Below are 24,102 nucleotides of genomic sequence, written 5' to 3'. Positions count from 1 at the left end.
TGTTTACACCTTAGTTCTTGGATTCTAAAAGTGAGGTCCATAGATACTGTATGGATTTTTCTAGAAAAGGAGGCCTTCATCGTGTTCTATAAGGGCTTTAGGTTTTGGCCTCTGTGCCGATTAAGTGCCTGACAGTAGATAAGAAAGAGATGACTAGAGACTTGGGGAAGGCAGGTGCCCAGGACAGGGGAGACAGGAAATGGAAAAGGCTAGAGGGAGGGTGATGCCTTGCAGCACTCCTTATCCATCTGGAAGGCCTGGGAGGCTGACAGGAAAGGATGGGGTGTTCTCTGCTGCCCTACCCCACTGTCCGGCCAGGGACGCCTGAGAAAGGAAAAGCAAAGAGCTGAACCCTTCACTGAAGTCCCCACTCACCCACCCCGCGCCCCTGACCTCCCCGCCTTCCACCGAAGTATCTGTGAGTAGGGCTTTAAGAAGGGGCTGTAAAGCAAGATGGTTCAGTCCAGAGATGCTACGAAGGGGTCGAGTTCAGGGGCAGATCAGAACCCTTCTGGGAAGACACTCAGGAGCAGGAACTAAGCTGGCGAGCAACTGACCCCACCAGGTCCTGCCTGGATGGACTCTTGGCGGCCCCCAAGTGAGAGCAGGCGAAATGTATTAAAACCTTAGAAGCTCGCAATTTGGAAAGCAGATCCCCCCAACCCGACCTCGCCAGCCGTTCATCTCAATGACGCCCCCTTCGTGGGTCTTCTTGGCCCCAGGAATTATTCCCTCGCCTGGACACTACTCTGCGGTCTGGGGAGATTGTGGGCTCTTGCAGTGTCGGTCGCTCCAGACGCAGGGACCGAAAGAGGGACTGGTGTTCCCAGAGAGATATCAGGACTCATTAGCTGTCCCCAAACAGGCAATTCTACCGCTAGTCTTCAAAACTCTGCGCAGAGGGATGAGTCCAAGGACGGCCGGGAGAAGCAGGAAGAGTCGAGACCCCGGATTACGGAGTGGCACCTGGACAGTGATCCTAGGAAGCAGGTTACACCGGTGCTCGAGGTAGTCCTGCTCGTGGGCGAGGCCGAGACCACTCCCTCCCACTTCCCCGACGTTATTTCCTGGGAGGAGTCGAAGCCCGCGGTCAAGAGCAAAGAGAGAATGCCAGACCCCTGCTCCAATGTGTTCTGCGTCTTGGCTGGTGGTCCCCGGGTGCGCACCAAGATCAGGCCACCGTGAATCACAGCTCCAGGACCGCAGAAAGCCTGGGACGACCTCTAAAGTCGTCCGCGGTCGGCTCTATGCGTCGGCTCGTTGGTCTAGGGGTATGATTCTCGCTTCGGGTGCGAGAGGTCCCGGGTTCAAATCCCGGACGAGCCCGGTGTTTAGGTTTTGCAGAAGTCAGAACGCCCCAATGTGATTCTCACTTGGAAGGCCACTGAGGCTGGGTTGGAAAGGGATCCGAGTAAACTGAGCGCTTCAAAGTGTGCAGGCAGCTCTTTTGTTCTGAGTAGACACTCGGGTGTCAGGAAGGGGCTCACGGTGCACAGTCCTCAGTATCCCGGGAAAGGAAAGGCACCTCCGCACTTGGGCAAGCACTCGCTTTCTTCCGCCTCCCCCCCGCCCCGCCCCCCCGCCCCATCCTGCTTGGTGCCACTCCTCGACCGCGAGAGCCTGGTTGAGGTTTAATGAAGTGAAGTGAAGTCGTTCAGTCGTGTCCGACTCTTTGCGACCTCATGGACTGTAGCCCACCAGGCTCCTCTGTCCATGGGATTCTCCAGGCAAGAATACTGGAGTGGGTTGCCATGCCCGTCAACTTGTAGTAGTGGATGACAGGTTAGTGAAACGGGTTGGGACCTATTCAGTTATGTCTGGGAGAGACCAAGGACTGTCAGAATTCAGGTTTCTGCAGCCTTGGAGGTCTGTGTCTCGGTAACACCTTCATGTTTTCGCCCTTCTGGGGACTCTCATTCAGTTATCGTCTAGAACGTGCATAGAATTTGGTCAGCATACCTTAGCGGACGGAAGGACAGCGTCCCCACCCAGGAACTTCGCCCTTGGCACGCTGAGCTCGGTAAATACAGATCAAGGATTTGGAGTAGGTTTAGTTTAGCTCACTCCTCGTTAGTATAGTGGTGAGTATCCCCGCCTGTCACGCGGGAGACCGGGGTTCGATTCCCCGACGGGGAGGAGTATTTAACCTGTTTTGTCCGTTATTTTTTACAGCCGTTAAAATCTGTTTATTTCTGAAGTACCTGTCCCGAGTCATGGGATGGAGATAAAAAGAAGACTGGAAGAAAAAGAAAAGCAGAAGAGGAATGGTTTGTCCTGACTCACAAATTCACATTCTAAATTTCAAGTTTATGTTTTATTTCAAGTAACTTGCATTTTAAATGTGCAGCTAAATTAATTGTTCTCTCCATTCAATACGTTTATGAGCCATTATCCTCACCGTTCAGTAAGCTTGTTAGACACGTTTAGTTGACGATAGTTTAACAAACATAAGAAGGGAGGCAGAAGATAACTGCACCAGTGTAATTCATGAGTGATCTTTTAAAAAAAGGAAACAACTTTGCATCGGAAAAAAAGGAAACAACTTTGCGTTGGCCGGGAATCGAACCCGGGTCAACTGCTTGGAAGGCAGCTATGCTCACCACTATACCACCAACGCTGCACGTTGGAGCAAAGTTCCCACAATTCCTTAATAGTTAGATCTACAGGGTCCTGGTTTCAGTGATCCAAAACTGGAACTGAATTAGGACCTGGGCCGAGGGAAGGACGAAAGCGACGAGAACATAGAAATAACGGGTGTGGTGTACGAAGCACCCACGTGTGAGCGGCGCTTGGCTCTGGGCACCGCCAATGCGCTGCAGTCACCACGCTAGAGACTGTGTGATTATACCCAGATAGAAACCAAAGTCAAGAGAGGCCAAGTAAAGGAAGAGCCGAGATCAAATCTAAGATTTGTCTAGGGCGCCAGTTGTGCACCGACACTTTATTAGCCCCGGAAACTCCAGAAATAAATATCAAATACATGAAATCGTTTCTCTGTTGAGTAACCGAAGACAACGTGCACCGAAGTTGAAGAACTGAGCCTTAAAGCAAGTGCCCCTAGCCACGATTCGTTAGGATGGTTAATCCCGCAGTGAGCGCGCGTCCAGCCCACTGGCCGCTCGAAGAACCACGACGACAAAGACCGGGGTGGGGCCTAAGAATAAAACCTTGCCGATTAATAATGACGATGCATCTGTTCAGGAAAACCGTCAAACCGCGGCATCGGGAAGGCCTCGTGGCGCAACGGTAGCGCGTCTGACTCCAGATCAGAAGGTTGCGTGTTCAAATCACGTCGGGGTCACAGTGTTATTTTCGGTGGGATAAGCTTTTCAAGTGAGATTCCTTTTTCGAGGGGGGGGGGGGGGGTGGGGGGTGGGGAAGAGCATCGTGTTATTATATGGAAAAATATGGAAACCTGAGTGTTTCTGTAATTATTTTTTCCCTAAAGCATCTGAGTTTTCTCCTAAAATACAAATTTTGAAACTTTTATTTTCATCTTACCGTTTCCTTCAAATCAACCAATTAAAATAGTAATACCTTTAATCTCATAGATATTTTAGATATCTTAACACAGAAACTCTTCAATTGCTCACCAATTCTTCAGAAAATATATTTTGGAGCAATAAATGATTTTTGTATTAAAAAAGTAGCAATAATTGATAATTTAAAGTAATAATGATTGTTCATAATCCTCTTAAAGGAGTGATTTAATTTTGGGCAGTTTAAGTTCCACTTGCCAGTGGTGTTCATAATTTTGTACTCCATTATTTTCACTTGTCATTGTGATCAGAATAGAATTCTATTGTCTTTGTAGTTATCATTTTAAAGAACATCTGAATTCAAGGACAATGCTGTAAGTCATTAAACAATTCTGAAGTTAGACATTCTGGCTATCTTGTTACCTGAGGTTTTGTTTTTTCTCATTATCTACAATGTTACCATGTACATTCTTTTTTTTTTTTTTTTTTGCCTCTGCTGAATTTGGTCTACAAAATGAATTTCTGAAACACCAGTTCCAGGGTTCAAAGAGTTCCTTAACTGAACAGCTAACTGTACTGCTGTCCAAAAGGTTGTTAATTTTTCAACTAAAAGCGATTTTTCTTTTTCCTTTCATTTTCTCTCTTTTTAAAAGATCAAGTGTGTTTTAATTATCGTGTTCTTATATTTGGTTCATTTTTTTAATGGTTTTAATCATCTCTGATGTTCTCTCCATGAAGTAAAACATAGGGGTATTAAATAAAATATTTTGTATTTAATTTGTAGGAATCAAGACCATCCCCAAGAAAAAGAAATGCAAAAAAGCAAAATGGCTGTCTGAGGAGCCTTACAAAGAGCCATGAAAAGAAGAGAAGCAAAAAGAAAAGGAAAAAAGGAAAGCTACAAGTGTCTGAATGCAGAGTTCCAAAGAATAGCAAGGAGAGATAAGAAAGCCTTCCTCAGTGATCAATGCAAACAAATAGAGGAAAACAACAGAATGGAAAAGACTAGAGATCTCTTCAAGAAAATTAGAGACACCAAGGGAACATTTCATGCAAAGATGGGCTCGATAAAGGACAGAAATGATATGGACCTTAGAGAAGCAGAAGATATCAAGAAGAGGTGACAAGAATACACAGAAGAATTGTACAAAAAAGATTTTCATGACCAAGATAATCATGATGGGGTGATCACTCACCTAGAGCCAGACATCCTGGAATGTGAAGTCAAGTGGGCCTTAGGAAGCATCACTACGAATAAAGCTAGTGGAGGTGATGGAATTGCAGTTGAGCTATTCCAAATCCTGAAAGATGATGCTGTGAAAGTGCTGCACTCAATATGCCAGCAAATTTGGAAAACTCAGCAGTGGACACAGGACTGGAAAAGGTCAGTTTTCATTCCACTCCCTAAGAAAGGAAATGCCAAAGAATGCTCAGACTACTACACAATTGCACTCATCTCACACGCTGGTCAAGTAATGCTCAAAATTCTCCAAGCCAGGCTTCAGCAATACGTGAACTGTGAACTTCCAGATGTTCAAGCTGGTTTTCGAAAAGGCAGAGGAACCAGAGATCAAATTGCCAACATCCGCTGGATCATCAAAAAAGCAAGAGGGTTCCAGAAAAACATCTATTTCTGCTTTATTGGCTATGCCAAAGCCTTTGACTGTGTGGATCACAATAAACTGTGGAAAATTCTGAAAGAGATGGGAGTACCAGACCACCTGACCTGCCTCTTAAGAACCGTGTATGCAGGTCAGGAAGCAACAGTTAGAACTGGACATGGAACAACAGACTGGGTCCAATTAGGAAAAGGAGTACATCAAGTCTATATATTGTCACCCTGCTTATTTAACTTATATGCAGAGTACATCATGAGAAATGCTGGGCTGGAAGAAGCACAAGCTGGAATCAAGATTGCCGGGAGAAATATCAATAACCTCAGATACGCAGATGACACCACCCTTATGGCAGAAAGTGAAGAGGAACTCAAAAGCCTCTTGATGAAAGTGAAAGAAGAGAGTGAAAAAGTTGGCTTAAAGCTCAACATTCAGAAAACGAAGATCATGGCATCTGGTCCCATCACTCCATGGGAAATAGATGGGGAAACAGTGGAAACAGTGGCAGACTTTATTTTGGGGGGCTCCAAAATCACTGCAGATGGTGATTGCAGCCATGAAATTAAAAGACGCTTACTCCTTGGAAGGAAAGTTATGACCAACCTAGATAGCATATTGAAAAGCAGAGACATTACTTCGCCAACAAAGGTCCATCTAGTCAAGGTTATGGTTTTTCCTGTGGTCATGTATGGATGTGAGAGTTGGACTGTGAAGAAAGCTGAACACCGAAGAATTGATGCTTTTGAACTGTGGTGTTGGAGAAGACTCTTGAGAATCCCTTGGACTGCAAGGAGATCCAACCAATCCATTCTAAAGGAGATCAGTCTTGGGTGTTCGTTGGAAGGACTGATGCTGAAGCTGAAACTCCCAATACTTTGGCCACCTCATGCGAAGAGTTGACTCATTGGAAAAGACCCTGATGCTGGGAGGAATTGTGGGCAGGAGGAGAAGGGGACGACAGAGGATGAGATGGCTGGATGGCATCACCAACTCGATGGACATGAGTTTGGGTGAACTCAGGGAGTTGGTGATGGACAGGGAGGCCTGGCGTGCTGCGATTCAACGGTTTGCAAAGAGTCAGACACGACTGAGTGACTGAACTGAACAGAACTGCACTGGAGGCAGATTGGTGGTACTCACTGTGGTCCACAGACTGGTGCCACTTCATGAAATATTACTTTCAGGTTCAGGATGAGTAGAGAATTTGAGAGTTAAGTATTTTAAAAACTGTTACAGCATTTGTCAGAGTACTTTTATAAATACTGTGCTATACTGTGCTTAGTCAATCAGTCGTATCCAGCTCTTTGCGACCCCATGGACTGTAGCCTGCAGAGCTCTTCTGTCTACGGGAGATTCTGCAGGCAAGAATACTGAAGTGGATTGCCATTATAAATACTAGTTACAACCAAAAAATATGTCTTCTTGTAATTTTTATATTTTTTATACTTTATTTTTCAAGGAATTTATTTTTAATGTAAGTTGTAAAAGCATCAGTTTGTGATAGATTGCAAATAATTAAAAATGGTTCTTCCCTACTGATCATTTGGGAAGCACTGGGGTAAATAATGGAGATTCTGTTCACTAACTTGAACAGGCAGCTGATGGTTGCCTAGCTGCCAGAGCAGATAGGTTTTGTTTTGCTTCGTGTTTTATGAATAACACAAATCTCAATTTTGTGGTGGCCCATCAACTATTTCTGAAAGGCCAGATGTCTTCTGATGTAATGTGCAGGGGGATTTATTGTTGTGGAAGAGAAAATAGATGTCTGTTGTATGTGCCATTGGTAACTGAGTTTCCTGTTACTTGCAGCCAAAAGCGTTGTGAACTGATGTAGAAACTCATTTGGATTTATTTAATTTACATTGGGTTGAATCATGTGAAATTAGTGTTTTCTGTGGGTCAGATGATTGTCAGTATCGCATCATTCAACCCAAATAACTGTTAACTCTCTAGATCTGTAGATGCGTATCGGTTAGTATGCTTATGACAGCAAATACCAAAACTCGTAACTTAGTGAATTAGGGAAGGAGATGGATTGGCTCATGGAAGAAAACCTAGTTGCTTTTTTTCTCTCTCTCTCTCTCTTTTCGCTCAGTCGTGTCCGACTCTGCGACCCCATGGACTGTAGCCTGCCAGGCTCCTCTGTTCATGGGATTTCCCAGAAAAGAATACTGGAGTGGGTTGCCGTGTCCTACTCCAGGGGATCCCCCCGACAGGGAGTCGAGCTCGCGTCTCCTGCTTTGGCAAGAGGATTCTTCATCGCTGAGCTACCAGAGAAGTCCAGTTCATACATATACACAAGAATAAATACCAGGTTATATTGATGACTTAAATTTTAAAAACAAAACACCAGTAAGACTATTCGAGGCTTGAGGAAAACTTTTCCTTAGTTAAAACCCTGGTTGCCCCGGCTCTCATTCCGCCTTTTCCATTGGGCCTCTGGAGCCACGTCATGAGATAATTAGCCAATGAGAATTGGGCATGGGCGGCAGGCTCAGCCAATGGGACCCGGGCGGGAGATTTGAAAGGACCTCGGCGGGGGTGAGGAGGCGCGGCCGGACAGATTCAGTTGTTGCCAGCGGTCAAGGCACCACGGGTTTCTTTCGGGATTCTTGCTCCGGGAGAGGCCAGGTGATCCGGCAGGTTGGTTGCTCTAGGGTGGAGAAAGGGTCCTGGAAGGGAGTGAGGCCGGTAGCAGGGTAGGGGCGGAGAGGCGAGTGCGGGGATGCGCTCTGATGAAGCCAGCTTTTGGACTTGCGCCCGTTCACCAGCAACACCCCCCCCACCCATCCCCGGCAAACACTTCCGGCTAGATCGATCCGACCCCTCACTCTCTCTCCTTTTTTTTTGTTTTTGCTTCTCACGGCTCTATTTCTCTTCTCTGCCCAGTTCCCTCCCCCTTTCCCTCTACGGATGGCCCAGAAGGAGAACGCCTACCCCTGGCCCTATGGCCGGCAGACGGTAAGGGCTTTCTCAGTTCCCCTCTCCCCATCAGCATGGCGACTTCCTGCTTGCAGATTCGAGATCCTGCAGAGGGCGATCCTCTTAGCACTTTTCTTCTGGCTTTGCACCAGCGCATGGGCCCCAGTCAGGTCATTTGTAGCCTCATCCTATCTGGTGCTGCCAGTTTGAATTTGACCAGCCTGTGAGGACCTCTGCAGAGCTGAGCCTACTTGTCACATACAAATGGCGTCTGGGACTGAGCAGGCAGGGTCTGGCCTATTAGGCCATGAATCTCAACTGTTGTCCTGAAAAAATAGGCTAGGCAGGAAATAGATATAAGCTATTTAGATGAGTTTATAACTTTAAAAGGTCCAAGAGAAGTCTTACTTAAGAATTTGGATTTTAATGACTGGTGTGACATATGCATCTAAAAAGCTTTATTTTCCAGTTGTCCTAACACCTTTCATTGAAGAATCTACCCTCTGATTTGAAATGCTAGCATTATTGTATATATTAAATTCCCATATATATGTGGATCTATTTCTGGACTCCATTTTGTTCAACTTGCTTATTTGTAAATCCTAAATTCGCTGTTTGTGAACAAGTCTGTAGGAGCACTGAGGCTCTTTCTCTCTTGGTTAAAGAAGAAAGAAGGGGCCCTACATGAGCTTTGTTCTTTGTTAGTGGGGCTTGAGTATCCTGGAGGGTCCCTCTATCCCCTTGTCCACCAGCTCCCTCCCCGGTGAAGCTCTGAATGGGGAGGCTGAATGAGATGACACTGTCATGTCTACACCAGTCACTCCCAAAAGAAAGTGGTGTGTTACTCAGAAGTTGACAGTGACAGTGCTCCAGGACAATTAGAATAGCCTTCAGTTTCCCTAAAGCCTGTTGTTGCAAAGCGGTAAATACTGAGATTTGCTGAACACTCAAGGCCCCAAGGATCTTATCTGAGCCTTAACAGACCAAGCTTAGGGAACTGTGAGAATACCTCTATTCTGAAGCTCCTTGAATTGTGGGTGTTCATTACCCTGGCCTCTACTGCCCTTTGGGGTAGGGGGCTAGGTAAATGAGTGGTGTTATGGACAAGACTGAGTAGCAAAATTGTGGCCTCATTGTTCCTCTTTGAACTGGGGATGGGGTGGGATAGGTGGGTGGCTTTATAGCAAGCCCTGAAATGCTGCTTGTAGCGCATTCCAACCCGGTCACTGGGATAAAGGCACCCTCAGAGCTCCCCTCTGGTCCTTCTCAGGCTCAGCCTGGCCTGAACACCCTGCCCCAGAGAGTTCTCCGGAAGGAGGCTGTCACCCCATCGGCGCTTGTCCTCATGAGTCGCTCCAATGCCCAGCCCACAGGTAAACTAGCACAAAGGGAGGGGACTGACCTGAGGGAACTTGGGTCTGCAGAGGATGGGTGGGGATGAAAATGTCAAAGGATGGCCTCAACTTCCCTGTTCTTTCCTTAGCTGCCCCTGGCCAGAAGGTGGTGGAGAACAGCAGTGGGACCCTCAACATCCCAAAGTAAGCTCCCCAAGCTTTGAGGTAGCAAGAGACGGGGTAGAATAAAGGCAGGAGGAGGAGGGATGCAGGCGAGAAAGCCTGATCCATCCTCAGCTCCCCTGGAAGAGAAGCAGGACTGCAGGCAGGAGGGGCAGAGGTGCAGAAAGAAGGCAAACACCTCAGAGGACCAACTAACCACCGCTCAGCTGCTCCACCCCTGCTTCCCGAACAGGCGTTCCTTCACAATCGAGGACTTTGAGATTGGGCGTCCTCTGGGCAAAGGCAAGTTTGGAAATGTGTACTTGGCTCGGGAGAAGAAAAGCCATTTCATCGTGGCGCTCAAAGTCCTCTTCAAGTCTCAGATCGAGAAGGAGGGTGTGGAGCACCAGCTGCGTAGAGAGATCGAAATCCAAGCCCATCTCCAGTACGTTCAATATCCCCTGAGCCAGGGCCCCTGCCGCCCCAACCCCACTCCTCCTCCAACCCCACCACATCTAGACTGTCTTCTCTGTAGCTGTGGCCATGCAGCCCCAATGAGCTCTCAATCCCAGCCAGAGCCTTGAATCCAGAAAATCACCTCCGGTCCCCACTTAGGACTGCCACCTGGCTTCCCCTACCTGGCCCAGAGCTGACCCAGTTTGCCCCAATGCGACCTGTCATCTTTCCCATTTCCTTAGGCCAGAATGCAGCCTGATGCCTCCTCTGTCTCCTCTCCCAGACATCCCAACATCTTGCGTCTCTACAACTATTTCTATGACCGGCGAAGGATCTACTTGATTCTGGAGTATGCCCCCCGGGGGGAGCTCTACAAGGAGCTGCAGAAGAGCCGAACTTTTGATGAGCAGCGAACAGCCACGGTCGGGGCGGGTGGGCACCTGGGGCACTGGCAGGGGCCTGGAGGTTGGGGGATGCCATTTGCAGCCTGAGGTCAGTCCTTGTCTGACTGTCTGCCATTGGCCCCCCAGATCATGGAGGAGCTGGCAGATGCTCTGACGTACTGCCATGCAAAGAAGGTGATTCACAGAGACATCAAGCCAGAGAATCTGCTCTTGGGGCTCCGGGGAGAGCTGAAGATTGCTGACTTCGGCTGGTCGGTGCATGCCCCCTCCCTGAGGTATGGTGGGCCAGAAGGCCAGCCCTGGGTATGAAGCCATTCAAAATAAAACCATTTCAGATCTTGTTACCCAGAGACATTTTGGGTTGTTCTCATGTAAATATATAGACACAGCAATATCTTTACAAAAATAGGAGACTCTGGGAGTTCCCTGCTGGTGCAGTGGTTAGGACTCCAGCTTTCACTGCAGGTGGCCCAGGTCGATCCCTGGTCGAGGGAACTAAGATCCTGCAAACCATGCAGCGTGGCCAAAAACAAAAATAGGAGTCTCAGTTTTGTTACCCAGATTTCTCACTTGAAACATTGGGACCTTCTTGCCATATCATTGAGAATACTCCCACATCATTTTTAGTGGCTTCATAGTATTGCACAGTAGAAATGTAACATGATTAAGCAACATGTGATTGATGAACATCTGAAATTCTTCCTATGATTCTAAGGTGAACGTTGCCCTCATATCTGATTTATTTTAAGGTACGGCCCTCAGTGTGGAAATGCAGAGTCAGTGTGTTAGCCCCACTCCTACCCTAAAGACCCCATCAGACCCTGGTTGGAAGACCCCTGGCACATCCTGGGGTCGGTCTGGGCTCCCTGTCAGGCTGCAGGGAAAGGAGGGAAAGTCTGGATCTGAGATCCCTGCCCACTCCCCCTCTTCCCCCGCCCCGCCCCAGGAGGAAGACAATGTGCGGCACTCTGGACTACCTGCCCCCAGAGATGATTGAGGGGCGCACGCACAATGAGAAGGTGGACCTGTGGTGCATCGGCGTGCTCTGCTACGAGCTGCTGGTGGGAAACCCACCCTTTGAGAGTGCTTCCCACAATGAGACGTACCGGCGCATTGTCAAGGTGGGAGGCTGGCCCCCGGGGTCTGGCTGGAGTTTGTGCCAGCTCAGGGGCTGGGGCAGGGAGTGGGCACACTGTTGCTGTTGATGTTAAACCCTGCTAATAGAGTGGGAAGTGGAGGCAAAAGCAGCTAGGATGAAGCCTGTCTCTCCTTCTTGCAGGTGGACCTACAGTTCCCTCCTTCTGTGCCCATGGGAGCCCAGGACCTCATCTCCAAGCTGCTCAAGCATAACCCCTCAGAACGCCTGCCGCTGGCCCAGGTCTCTGCCCACCCTTGGGTCCGAGCCCACTCTCGCAGGGTGCTGCCTCCCTCTGCCCCTCAGTCTGTCCCCTGAAATGTCCCTGTCCTTTTCTCAGTTGTGTCTGTGTCTGTATATGTGTAGTCAGGAGGAGGGGGGTCCCGAGTCTGTTTCTGCATCTGTCTTCTACCTCCTCTTTATTTAATAAAGGCTGAAGCTTTTTGTACTGATGAGTGTAGATGTTTATAGGTGGAGACTGCTGTGAAGGAAGTCATCACCTGTGGGGAGGAGGCAAGGGAGTTGCCCATGCTGGGCAGTGGGGTGGGCACTGCATCATCACCCCTGGGAACACCCCTCAGCACTGAGAGCAACCTCTCAGCTCTAACCCCATCTGGTCAGCTCCCAGCCATCCTACTTCCACATCTTTTCTTTCCCCTGCTCTGGCTCCCGGGCCTGGGGATGCTGGGGACCTGGCTCTACTCTGTTATGCCTGCACATCAGCCATCACCAACCGTCTCTACCCACCTTCTCCTATTACTCCCTCTTAGTTGACCTCTAATCTTTCCCTTTCCTGGGTCAGTCTTGCTGACCTAGGAGCAATTAAAGTTGTCTTTTTGGTTTATTTTTCTGCTCTGGTGAGGATTTAGCACAGGAGTAAATAGAAGCTGATGGTGTCTTGTTCCTGACCTAAGCTTTCACTGCTATGTATGATGCTTGCAATATGGTGCCTCCTATAGGTTTTGTTCTTTTGCTTTGGCCACCCAGAGCAGCATGCACGATCTTGAGTTTCCCTGACCAGGGACAAACCCATTCCCCTTGCAGTGGAAGCTTGGAGTCCTAACCACTGGACTGTCAGGGAAATCTCTTGCTGTAGGTTTTTGATACATGTCTTTTATTAGGTTAAGGAAGGCCTGGGCTCTTCCTAGTTCATTAAGGGTTTGGTGTTTTTTGAAGTATGAATAGGTGTTGAGTTTCACCTAGTGCTTTTTCTGCATGTTTATTTTTTGTACTTTTAAGCCATGTGGTGTAGAACATCAATAAAGTTTCTTATTTTTATTTCATCTCAGATACTCGGGCTATATTCAATTCCTAGGGCTACTGTAACAAATTACCACAAACCTGGGTGGTTTAAACAGCAGAAATGGATTCTCTGACAGTTCTGGAGGCCAGAAGTCCATGATCAAGGTGTCAGTAGCACCACTTTCCCATATATGCCTCTAGGGAAAAATCCTTCCTTGCCTTTTCCTTCTTCATGTGACTCCAGGCACTTCATGGCTTGTGGCTACATCCCTCCAAGCTCTGCTTCTGTCTTCACACAGCCTTCCTGTCTTTGCCTTTCTCTCCTCTGTCTTAAAAGAACACTAGCAATTTGATTTATGGCTCACCTAAATAATCCAGGATAATGTTATTCACAATCTGTGATTATATCTGCAAAGACCCTTTTTCCAAAAAACACTGCATTCATTGCTTCCAGAGGTTAAGACACTGACATATCTTTTAGGGGGCTACCATGCAACCCACTACATAGGTGCACAGATTAAAATAATTGAAGGACAGTATAGGGCTTAAGAAAACGAAAAACCAACAGTCTTCCCATTTCTCTCTCCCCAGAGACAAATCCTTTTACAGTTTTGCTTTGTTTTTGGTATTTACTTTGTATCTCCAAATCACATGCTTCTGTCACTACCTCTTTACATTTTCAGTTTTAGGCTTTATCATTTTCCTGATACAAGATGTAAGGATTTCATTCTTTCACTCCACTGCCACCAGAAACAAGGGCGTTTTCTGTCCCTACATCCTTCTGGTGTAGTTATAATTTTGGTTAAGATTTATTCATCTGACAATAGTTACTGAGTGCTCTCTGCAGCCCAGGTACTGTTCTAGAGGCTGAGGGGTGAGTAAACGAGAAAAAAAAATCCTCAACTCAGGAAGCTTGCAAAAAGTGGTTGCAATTGTAAACAGATTCTAAGGGGAGGCCTCACTAAAAAGATAATGTTTGAAAAACGACTTGAAGGAGGAAAAAGGTGAACATTTTTCTTTGTAGTTGTTCAGTCACTAAGTCATGTCTGACTCTTTGCAACCCCAGTGAAGAGTTTGCCTGCAGCACACCAGGCTCCTCTATCCTCCACTATCTCCCAGAGTTTGCTCAGATTCATGTCCATTGAATCCCTGATGCTATCTATCTCATCCTCTGCTACCCTCTTTTTGCTTCAGTCTTCCCCAGCATCAGAGTCTTACATCAGGTGGCCAAAGTATTGGAGCTTCAGCTTCAGCATCAGTCCTTCCAATGAATATTCAGGTCTGATTTCCTTTAGAATTGTTTGGTTTGATCTTGCAGCCCAAGGGACCCAAAGAGCCTTCCCCAGCACCACAATTCAAAACCATCAGTTCTTTGGCACTCAGCCTTCTTTATGGTCTAACTCACATCTGTGCATTACTACTGGAAAAACCATAGCTTTGACTATACGGACCTTTAATATACTTTGTGGACTTGGCCTCAAAAAAAGGGGTGGGCCGAGGGGACGACGTCCCGGGCCAAACGCCCTCTGAGCGGCCCTCAGGCCTCCGACTGTCCGAGGAGGAAGAGGCAGAGAACGTTTGGGGTGCGAGCTGCCACCCATTTGCTCTTACATTTGCAAGAGCAAATGTAAATCCTTGAGGCGGCAGCATGTCTGTCTTGTCACAGGAACAGTGAGAAGACCAGTGCCTCTATGGCAGGACCAGTGAGAAGAGAAGGAAGAGAAGAGATAAGAATGGTACCAGGGCTCTGACCTTAAGGGCTATTACCTAGTGGCAAAATCACACACCATCCTCCAAGAGGAGACACTCAAAACCTGGTGGAGGGGGCAGGAGACAAGAGAACAGAGGAGCAAATGAGAATTCTGGTTCCATCCTGATCAACTGAGGTGCGATTCAATCCCGACGGTCCAAGCAGGATATGCTACTTTCATCCCAAGAATCTCTTTTAGGAAACCCAATTCTGGTTCCCCAATTCTGGTTCGTTCTCCAGAAACGGTTACTAAGCAACAAACGTGGGCGGAAAGAGCCTAGCCCCGCCCCTGGAGGACTCAGACGTTTCAGGATCTTCAAGATCTGCCGTTTCAACTTTTCGAGAGGGCGGGGCAACGAGCGCAGCTGTTACCTCCTTCTCTCCGCCCTGCTGGCTCTCACGTGTGTTCGGTCGCTCAATGACAGCTGGTCTTCTGGGACTTCCTGGTTGTTGGGACCAATCAGAGTGCTCCTCACGTCCTGACCATTGTCAGCCCGAGGCCAATCGGCGCGCCTCTAAAACGCCCCTTAAAGGCGCCGCCAAGGCCTCCCGAGCCGGGGCGAACCAATTCCTCGGTTCCTGCCCCCAGCTGCAGTATGGAGTCGCCCCGGGGGCGGCCTGGGCCCGAGACGGACCTGCTAGCTCTGGGGGAACAGCAAGCTGCGATCTTCGGCGACGGCCCGGGCCAAACGCCCTCTGAGCGGCCCTCAGGCCTCCGACTATCCGAGGAGGAAGAGGCAGAGAACGTTGGGGGCGCGAGCTGCCACCCCAAGGCGTCCCCGAAGACTTCGAGCTGCAGCTTTGTCCACCCCCCGGAATGGGAAGCTCCGGAGGACAAGCCGGGCCGTGGAGGGACGCTTTCTGGGAAAGGGAGCCGCCTGGGGGCGCCGGATCCCGAATTCGACCCGCACGGGTCCTCCCGGCGCAAGGACCCTGAGCCGCCGGAGGACAAGCCTGAATCCGAGAGGGTCTGCCGTCGAGGGAGCCCTGTAGGCGGCGGGATGGATGTTGAGCAGAAGGAAGACGACGACGAGGTGGCGGCAGCCGGCAGGGGTGGCCGTTCGTTTTCCAGCCGCCTTCAGGACAGCCGCAGCTTGGACGGGTTGAGCGGGGCGTGCGGTGGCCCCGCGTCTTCAGGGGGTGCAGAATCTGGCGCAGGCGGCGGGCGGCGCGCCACTATCTCAAGCCCCCTGGAGCTCGAAGGCACGGTGAGCCGCCATGGCGACCTCACCCACTTTGTCGCGAACAACCTGCAACTCAAGATCCGTCTGAGCGGCGCCCCTCAACCTCCGCCCCCTGTCCCTATGCGGCCCTGTTTAGCGCCCACACCCACTCCGGCCATCCCTCCCATCGACCCCGACGTGCTGCGGGACCTGGAGCGGCTGAGTCGGGAGCTGGGTGGCAGGGTGGACCGTCTGCTTCGCGGGCTGGGAGGTGCGGTGCAGGAGCTGACAGCTCTGAGCGTGGGCTGCATCCAAACCTACCGCGATGCAGTGGACTCTCTAGGCGAAGCTGTGGACATGAGCATCAAGGGCATGTACACCCTGCTGGCGCGCTGTGAAGAACTGGAGCGGGCTCTGCAACCGGTTCAGGGACTGGCGCGCCAAGTCCGGGATATCCGACGCACCTTGGAGGTGTTGGAGGCCCTGTGCAAGTGACTGGGAAGGCAGGAGAGGCCTGGCAACGCCAGGGACCAGCAGGATCCTTAAGGACTCTTAAAGGAGCCCTGGTGGGACCTGCCTGCTGAGAGGAGGGAGGCCTATATATGGGAGGTTCTTCCAGATACGTTTAGCAGGCCGGCGACCATTCGCTGGGCCTTATGCAGGTGTATATGGGGAAGTTCTAAAGGCTCTCCTGGTGGGAGGGTATGATGCTCTGCTTCTGTTCAGTTGGCGATCTGCAGCTACCTTGTTCTCCCAACTCTCTTCCCCAGTTAGCGCACCATCTCTGGAAACCAGGGGCTTTAGTTCTGGGCTTGGGAGATGTGACTGTCATATGTTATCAAGAAAGGAGAACAGAGGAGGCCCCAGCCCCCACTGTGGCCACTCTGACCTCCAGTAGTCACATCTCAGGTGCCAGGGCCTGTGGGAGCTTGTGTAGTCAAAGACCACACACCACGCAGACAAGGACGCATAGTTGCATATGGATAACCTCCTGCTTCTGCCCTCTGGCCCTCTACCGTCCCATTTCCCCAGTCATAACCTGGGCGGAGTTAGAAGGAATGTATTGCATGGTAGAGGAGGTGCGTTCGGACGGGTCTCTCTGCTCTCAGGGTTCAGATAGAATTGTTGCTGGTTTTGAAGCCCACCTGTTGTGGAATGTTCTAATCAGTTTTGGCTTTCTGAGTTTTTGTGGAATTAAAGTGCTGCTGCTGCTAAGGCTGAGGCTGTGTCTGTGTGGGGTTACAGGGATTGATGAACCAAAGTAATGGGAATGAGGGTCAGTCTTTTCGTAGAGTTTTCTTGGGGCTGGTGCTGGGAGTGGGGTGGGGGTCTCAGGCCACATGTGGAAGGATATGGTTCCTGCTCCTAAACAGCAGATCTGAGGAAAGGTAAGACACAGGTATGGGCTGAGAGATACAGTAAAAGCAGAATCAGAAGCAAGAAGATCTTAGAAGAAAAAAGGGAGGAAGGGTTGTCTTCTCAGTTCCTGAAGTGGACAGGCAGGGACTGGGCAAACTGGACATCTGTGCTCTAGAGAAAGACTGGAAACCTAGCTCCATTCTTGACCCCATTTCTCACACTCTGCTGATCAGTGCCCTATGAATGGTCTAGGACAATTCCTGGCCGCCTTCCGTTTACAGTCATAGTAAATTCCAGAAGCTCCCGATTTGGTGAGATTTAGAAACAGATCACAATACAGATCCAGTTCCGTTAAACTTTCCTCCTCTAACTCAAGACACTAGGTCTTTGGGCTGAATTTAAACACGTTATTCCTCGCCTCGAGATGTGAAAAGTTCCGGAATTGGAAATACTGCTCCACACACCTTCCCTAACAACAAGAAATTGACAGTAAATTCTTTAAAAGAAGACCGTAGTTCTGGCCCGTACGGGGATCGAACCCGCGACCTTGGCGTTATTAGCACCACGCTCTAACCAACTGAGCTAACCGGCCAGCTGACGATAAATGTTCTCAATATGAATCTATGTAAAATACAAATTACTAATCGGTCCTATCTGTGAGAAAATCTCAAAACGGGTAAGCTTATTTGGGAAAACAGGGAAACAGACTACGAAAACGGAATCACTTATCATTTAGGGAAGTAAAAGCGAAGCCAAAATAGTGGCAAGCACAGATAATGCAAGTGCTTGACTGGCAGGTCGCCGTGCCAACATAGAGCGCAAGACTGACAGCATGCACTTAGCGTTGAGGTGCACAACCGGAAATAGAAAAGGCCGTCTGATAGCAACCGGTAGACTCCCGAAGAGATGTGGAAAATTATATATAAGCTAGAAGCCTACGACTCTTTCCTAGAAGCGTAAAAACAACTTATGCCTCGGGAGGCACCGCTGGGGTTCGAACCCAGGATCTCCTGTTTACTAGACAGGCGCTTTAACCAACTAAGCCACGGCGCCCCACGCATACACCTCCCAGCCTCGTTTCCCTGGCCAGGTCAGTTCTAGGTTAGGTGAATGAATGCCGGGGTACCTTTCTAATTTTCGGGCATACTGGAAAACAAGATACAAGGTGCGAAATCCGCGCCTGTAAACGGGATAGGTTGAAAGGATGACACAGAAATTGAATCCTGGCACACAGAAAGTTATAAAATATAAAGGCAGCCGCGGAATCGCAGGCCGACGAGGATGGGATTCGAACCCACGCGTGCAGAGCACAATGGATTAGCAGTCCATCGCCTTAACCACTCGGCCACCTCGTCCACGGGAAAACAGTTTAGGATCTCCTCTCTGGGGTCCGGATTCTTCCTTCTCGGAGAAAGCGTGAACCTAACTACGTCGTGTAGGGATGGTGTCCCGAGGGATCCCGCCCGGCACCGCGAGGACGACTCGCACGGCTCTGGCTTCCGAGCGATATTCTAGCCTGCGCGAGCACCCGCCTCGGCGTTGGATTTCCGGGGCATGCGTCACTCCTCAGGAGCCCCGCTATCCGCTTAGATTTACAGTCCCCGGATCTGCAGCAAAAGCTATCGCGATATCTAGGAGCTCCCCCGACGGGGCGGCTCGAGACTTGGAGCCAGGGACCCTCCCCTTCCGGCCCCTATGAAGTGTTTCTTCACTAATCTGCGGGATGGGACCTCAACAGCGTTGCAAATAAGGAGAATAAATAAAAGCTACCCGAGCTCTAGAAAAGCGAACGCTGACCCCGACGTGATTTGAACACGCAACCTTCTGATCTGGAGTCAGACGCGCTACCGTTGCGCCACGAGGTCGGCCGGCCACGGGGGTGGACAGGTCTCCCCATGACTGGACGGTGAGGCGGCCGGGTCTGGCGATCGAGGTGCTGAGGGCCTTCTGGAACTTCTAAAAACTCCCGGTGTGGTGTTTGCCCTCTCCCTCCGGCCTCGTAGGACCAGCAGGGCCCGCCACCCGCAGGGCAGCGGCTTTGTGGGCTCCGGGTTCCTCGGTGCCCCGACCTCGTCGCCGCCCTCCTGCAGACCATAAGGTGGCCCTGAGCTGGTTCCCTGGGGGTACCCAGAGCTCACAGCCCAGCGGGGACGGACTGGCACAGAAACGTGCGGGAGGACTGGGAATACCAGGCCGAAGGTGATGGAAGCACGTGTGGGGGACAGAGCTTAGCTTTTCCAGCCGTGCGTCCCCTCCCGGGCTGCAGTTAACAGCCGCCTGCGGAGCCTTCCAGATAGCTACTCACAGGCCCCAAATTTGGAGTTTCTGGTTTAAAGATCCAGAGTAGAATCTTGGCATCGGTAATTTTGTCACTTTTGACGATTCTGAGCAATCCCTCACCTACAATGAAATGCACAGATCTTAAGTGTTTATTTTGATGAGTTTTGAAGAATTCAGCCCACAACCCTTTCAAGATAGAAGACATCTTCATCCTACAAGGTTCTTTCTTATCCTTTCCGAGTCGATCACCGCCCCTCCCCACCCCTCCACCCCCGCCCTTCACCCTTCACAGAGGCAACCACTGTTCTGATTTCCTTTGACATAAATATCTGTACCTGTTAAAGCTCCCCAGGTGAGACCAGGCTGGAAACTTATAAAGAGGAATACCGGAAGCTGGAAGAACCCACACCCACCCCCATCCAGACACACACACATTTGCTCATTTGCTTCTTGAAGGGTGAAAGAAGTTCAAGGGTCCAATACCGCCAAAGAAAGTTATCAGGGACTACAGACAAGTCAAAGCCCGCGGAGAAGCCTGACCTTAACTGACTGCGCAATATCCTTTAAGAGCCTTCTCCCTTGGTTGTCATGACACTGCTGTCTGCTGGCTTTCCCTTATCTTACCGTCCCCCTCCCTCCAGTCTCTTGTTTTGTCCTTTTTTCCTAGGAGTTCTGTCTTCTTTCTTTATGCTACACACCTTTCCTGGAGTAAACCCTTCCCTGGAGTCAGCCATCACTTGTGTGCTGAGGGCTCCTGAATCCTGCTCCCACCTCTGGATTCAGTCTAGTGTCTGCTGGACACCTTCACTTGACCCTGTCATCCTTCGGAAACCTCCCATCTCAGGTGGGACTCAAACCCACAGTCTCCCAGCTGAAACAGTACACCTCCTGTCAGGACTTAGGAAGCTGAGGTTCTTTATGTCTCCGCATAGAAGGAATTCAGGGAGAGGCAAAGAGATAGGTAAGAAGTAGATCTATTGAGAGAGACATGGCATGAGTTTGAGTAGGCTCTAGGGCCTGGCGTGCTGCAAAGAGTCGGACATGGCTGAGCGACTGAACTGAACACACTCCATAAAAAGTGTGGGCCATCTCTGAAAGAGCACTGGGAAATATAATGCCAAGTCACTTTAGTCGTGTCCAACTCTGTGCAACCCCATAGACAGAAGCCCACCAGGCTCCCCGGTCACTAGGACTCTCCAGGCAAGAACACTGGAGTATAAGGTGGTTAGTTTTTATGGGCTGAGTAATTTCAGAGGGTAACAGTTGGGAGGATTATTCCAACTACTTAGGGAAGGGGTGAGGATTTCCAGAAATTGGGCCACTGCCCCCCTTTTTGGCCTTTTATGGTCTGCCTCAGAAGCGTCATGGTGCCTGTGGGTGTGTCCTTCAACATGTTAATATATAGGATGGGCATGTAATAAGGTTTAAGGTCTACTGGAAGTTGAATCTTCTGCCATCTTGGGCTTGAACGGTTCTAACCATTTTTCTCTCTTATCCAGTTCTCAGTAGCTGTGTCATTCTTTCAAACATTGTACCCTGTCCCCTTCCCTCTTGTCTCATTTCCTTGCCAGTCTTCTGCACTCCTAGTTAGAGGCCAAGTTGAGGCTTGGATTCATCTTGACTCTCCCCCCTTCCTCGTTTCCCATTTCTAGTCACCAAGTTCACTCAGTTTCATTTCCTTCATAATTCTCCTGTTAGCCCTCATTCCCTATTCCCACTGCCATCTCACTGGATGACTGTAGTAGACTCCTCCCTAATGTCTGTCTCCAGAATAGTCAAAGAGAATCATCTTTTAAAATGCTAACATGATTCCATCATGCTGTGGCTTAAAATCAATGCCCCATTGAAACTGCACAACTCAGATGGGATTCGAACCCAGCCAAAACTGACTGAGACTTGAACCCTTGGGTTAGGACTCGAACCCACTGTCTTTTAGTTAAAATTGCTCACCTGGTATGAAAAACTGATGGGAAATGTGACAATGGTTGCTTCAGTCTGCCTACTCCTGAACCCGATGCTCAGATTGAACACCAGAAAAAGAGAGACAAGCAAACGTGGTGTGCTACCTGTTAAAAGCCCAAGGCACTAGTCATATACATTTTCAAGACAAAGAACCCTACATCAAAATGCCATACTGATAATTTACATAAGGTTTACCAAGGTGTATAGTCCAAGTAAGCATGTACAAAGTGAGCAACAAGTCACCATGACTCCTGACCCTCTACAGAGTTGGGAAAGAATGCTATTCTTTTAAGTTTTAAGAAGTAACAACAAAAAGAAGTTACACTGCTAGCATTAGAAGAAAGGGGGGAAAATTTATCTGTATAGTTGAGCAGTCACTCCCATCTGGTTAATATGTAACGTAGGTGTACACTACACGTTAGGGAGGGAGGGATGAGGCCAAACAAACACACAGAGAGAATTTTATGTTCAGTTTTTCTTGTCCTGCCTTTAAATATAAATGTTGCTTTATCACCATAGTGAGGGATTTCAAGGCTAAGGTAGCTACATAACAAACTACTTCTTTAGTTTGCTACCCCAAGCACAAACCCCTCTGTTAATTCTTCACAAACAATATTTGTCAAAAAACAACATATAAACAGCCTCCTTTGGTCTCTTTGGTGGTCCTTTTTCTGTGAGATTTCCCTGTGTATGAATTAAATTGGATTTTTTTTCTCCTATCAATCTATCTTATGTCAATTTAATTATTAGATCAGCTAAAAGAACTCAAGACAGGGGGGTGAAAATGTCCTCCGCTTGGACAGAACTATTTGGTGATGTCTGGGATTTGCTTCAAAATAATCCAGTGAGACTGGGAGGCAGAGTATAGCTGAAACAAGGTTGGCCATGTGTTGGTAACTGCTGAAACAGAATGGTAGGCTTCAAAAGGGGTCATTACCTTTTGAATGAAAAATACTTTACCTTTACATACAATATGTTTGAATGTTTCTGACTTAAAAAACGCTTTTCTAAATTATCTTAACGCCAGTTCAAATGTTGGAACACGTGAGTTCCTGCCCTGGCAATACTACCTGTGGCCACAAGGTGGCTCCAAAACTATCTTTGGTGAGTGTGGAGCAGGCTTCTTTGAACCAAAGACAGGGAAAGTGACAGGACTGCTGTTTACCAATTCACAAAGTGAACTTTATCTCCCGGTTCTTACTATCTATAGGTCCCCAGGCAGGAAGGCTGTTATGCGCAGAATGCCCCAGACTTCAAACTGCTGGATCCCAAAATCTAACAGTCATCCTTGACCCCTTCCTTCTCTCACCCACACACATTCCCATGTTTAGACTTTATCTTCTAAGATTGTAGATTTCTTCCACTTCACTCCACCTCTTTCACTCCAATACTATTGACTCTGTTATCTTGGCTAGAGACCTTATTCAAATTTTACCAATTTTCCCACTAATGTCCTTTATAATAAATTTTATTTTTCTGATCCAGGATCCATTAGGATCACACATTAAATTTTAAATTTGTCACACCATTTTAAAAAGCATTTTATTTAAGTGTAGTTGTTTGACAATGTTGTGTTAATTTCTACTGTAAAGCAACATGATTCAGATATAAAGAATATGTATCTTTTCCATTATGACTTATCATATGGCATTGAATATAGTTTCCCATGCTATACAGCAGGACCTTGTTGTTTATCCATTGTTGTTATATCTCTTTGTCTTTCATGAACTTGAGGAAACATCTTTTGACTATCTCTTTGACATCTGAAATTTTTCACACACTGGTTTAGAAAAAGGAAATCCATTTAGTACATTGGGGACCTGCAAGAGAGAAAAGCATTTTCTCTCAGTTATGACCACATTTCCTAAAATGAAGTTTTAAGAACAAATGATCTATTTTCAAAGAAAATTCCCTTGATCACATTGTTCTAATATTTCCCTTAAAATTTTTATTTATTACAACTTTTACCGTGCAGATTTATTATTTGTTGACATGTTTGTTGTCAATCTCTCTGACCCCAGGAAGGTAGAGACTTCTGCTTTGTTCCTCAAGGATATGAGCCCTTCACAGTGCCTGGGACTTATTTGTTGAATGAATGAATGAATGAGGAAATTAAAAAATGTCTCTTGGGCTTGTAGTTTAGACCTGTCTAAGAGGCACTGAGATGGAGAGTAGTAATAAAAGAAGTGTTCACATATTGAGATATAGGGAAGTCATTCTGGCTTAAACATTACACAACTTGAATTTATCCTAAGTTATTAGCCTGTTTGTGGTCTATCAAACACACGCTGTACATCTGCTTTAATTATTTAAAGGAAAGGGCACGCTGACCAGAAGTAAAAAATGCCCATGTTAAAAATAAAGATTAAACGCCTCTCTTCCTGGGACACCCTCGATGTGATTATGAGAGATGCTTTCCAGGTGCCAAGGCCATGCTGACCTGCTGTGTATTAATCATCCGGTCCTTAAAAAAGAAAAACAAGAAGAAATGTAACCCTGACTTGTATAAAGTTCTTTGTTCTTACAAGATGCAAAACTGCACTGAAAAAGATGCTTCGCTGGGGCAGTTTCTCAGAGTAATCGGGGAAAGGAGCTTCCAGGCTACGCCTTAGTTTGGCTCAAATAAAACTGTTTTCTATTCTTATTATGGATTATCCATTATTATTCTTGGGAGATGATCTGGTAAGAGGGTCGGGGGGGTGGGGGGGGGCCTGGAAGTTGTGACTTGACTGTTAGCCGTGAACTCCGGCGAGAACTTTCCGTTCTACAGGAATCACCTTTAAGGGCCGAAGGTCCGTGAGGTCCCAATCGTGAGAAATGCTTGGACTATAGCTTGGC

The 24,102-nt window shown here is 48.2% G+C and overlaps 2 protein-coding genes and 8 non-coding genes across 10 annotated transcripts; 5 read left to right on the top strand and 5 right to left on the bottom strand.

Moving 5' to 3' along the window:
• The first annotated feature begins 1,254 nt into the window (after positions 1 to 1,254).
• On the top strand, positions 1,255 to 1,326 carry TRNAP-CGG (transfer RNA proline (anticodon CGG)). Its single transcript has one exon. It is a non-coding gene; the product is annotated as a tRNA-Pro (tRNA).
• A 738-nt stretch (positions 1,327 to 2,064) lies between these two features.
• On the top strand, positions 2,065 to 2,136 carry TRNAD-GUC (transfer RNA aspartic acid (anticodon GUC)). The gene has a single exon. It is a non-coding gene; the product is annotated as a tRNA-Asp (tRNA).
• Positions 2,137 to 2,545: 409 nt separating this feature from the next.
• Positions 2,546 to 2,617, bottom strand: TRNAG-UCC (transfer RNA glycine (anticodon UCC)). Its single transcript has one exon. It is a non-coding gene; the product is annotated as a tRNA-Gly (tRNA).
• A 612-nt stretch (positions 2,618 to 3,229) lies between these two features.
• Positions 3,230 to 3,301, top strand: TRNAW-CCA (transfer RNA tryptophan (anticodon CCA)). Its single transcript has one exon. It is a non-coding gene; the product is annotated as a tRNA-Trp (tRNA).
• Positions 3,302 to 7,731: 4,430 nt separating this feature from the next.
• Positions 7,732 to 11,826, top strand: AURKB (aurora kinase B). The gene is made up of 9 exons (XM_052658282.1): positions 7,732 to 7,738; positions 7,985 to 8,056; positions 9,288 to 9,390; positions 9,501 to 9,555; positions 9,767 to 9,958; positions 10,253 to 10,391; positions 10,500 to 10,648; positions 11,320 to 11,494; positions 11,653 to 11,826. Exons 2-9 carry the CDS (start codon positions 8,009 to 8,011, stop codon positions 11,824 to 11,826), a joined length of 1,035 nt encoding a protein of 344 aa, XP_052514242.1. The 5' UTR covers positions 7,732 to 7,738; positions 7,985 to 8,008.
• Positions 11,827 to 15,028: 3,202 nt separating this feature from the next.
• Positions 15,029 to 16,862, top strand: BORCS6 (BLOC-1 related complex subunit 6). The gene has a single exon (XM_052658227.1). It carries the CDS (start codon positions 15,097 to 15,099, stop codon positions 16,156 to 16,158), a length of 1,062 nt encoding a protein of 353 aa, XP_052514187.1. The 5' UTR covers positions 15,029 to 15,096; the 3' UTR covers positions 16,159 to 16,862.
• A 678-nt stretch (positions 16,863 to 17,540) lies between these two features.
• On the bottom strand, positions 17,541 to 17,614 carry TRNAI-AAU (transfer RNA isoleucine (anticodon AAU)). Its single transcript has one exon. It is a non-coding gene; the product is annotated as a tRNA-Ile (tRNA).
• Positions 17,615 to 18,001: 387 nt separating this feature from the next.
• Positions 18,002 to 18,075, bottom strand: TRNAT-AGU (transfer RNA threonine (anticodon AGU)). The gene has a single exon. It is a non-coding gene; the product is annotated as a tRNA-Thr (tRNA).
• A 220-nt stretch (positions 18,076 to 18,295) lies between these two features.
• On the bottom strand, positions 18,296 to 18,377 carry TRNAS-GCU (transfer RNA serine (anticodon GCU)). Its single transcript has one exon. It is a non-coding gene; the product is annotated as a tRNA-Ser (tRNA).
• Positions 18,378 to 18,815: 438 nt separating this feature from the next.
• On the bottom strand, positions 18,816 to 18,887 carry TRNAW-CCA (transfer RNA tryptophan (anticodon CCA)). The gene has a single exon. It is a non-coding gene; the product is annotated as a tRNA-Trp (tRNA).
• Positions 18,888 to 24,102: the final 5,215 nt, after the last annotated feature.

The sequence above is a fragment of the Budorcas taxicolor genome, chromosome 19 (genome assembly GCF_023091745.1).
Source record: "Budorcas taxicolor isolate Tak-1 chromosome 19, Takin1.1, whole genome shotgun sequence".
In the NCBI taxonomy this organism is placed as follows: Eukaryota; Metazoa; Chordata; class Mammalia; order Artiodactyla; family Bovidae; genus Budorcas; species Budorcas taxicolor.
The sequence above is the reverse complement of the archived record's forward strand: the minus strand, read 5'-3'. Positions and strand labels throughout refer to the sequence as shown.

Excerpts from the sequence above, each read along its gene's own strand:
- AURKB (XM_052658282.1), top strand. The coding sequence starts at position 8,009 with ATGGCCCAGAAGGAGAACGCCTACCCCTGGCCCTATGGCCGGCAGACG. Across the intron at positions 8,057-9,287 it reads GGCCCTATGGCCGGCAGACG|GCTCAGCCTGGCCTGAACAC; the intron begins GTAAGGGCTTTC and ends GGTCCTTCTCAG. Across the intron at positions 10,392-10,499 it reads ATGAGCAGCGAACAGCCACG|ATCATGGAGGAGCTGGCAGA; the intron begins GTCGGGGCGGGT and ends TTGGCCCCCCAG.
- BORCS6 (XM_052658227.1), top strand. The coding sequence starts at position 15,097 with ATGGAGTCGCCCCGGGGGCGGCCTGGGCCCGAGACGGACCTGCTAGCT.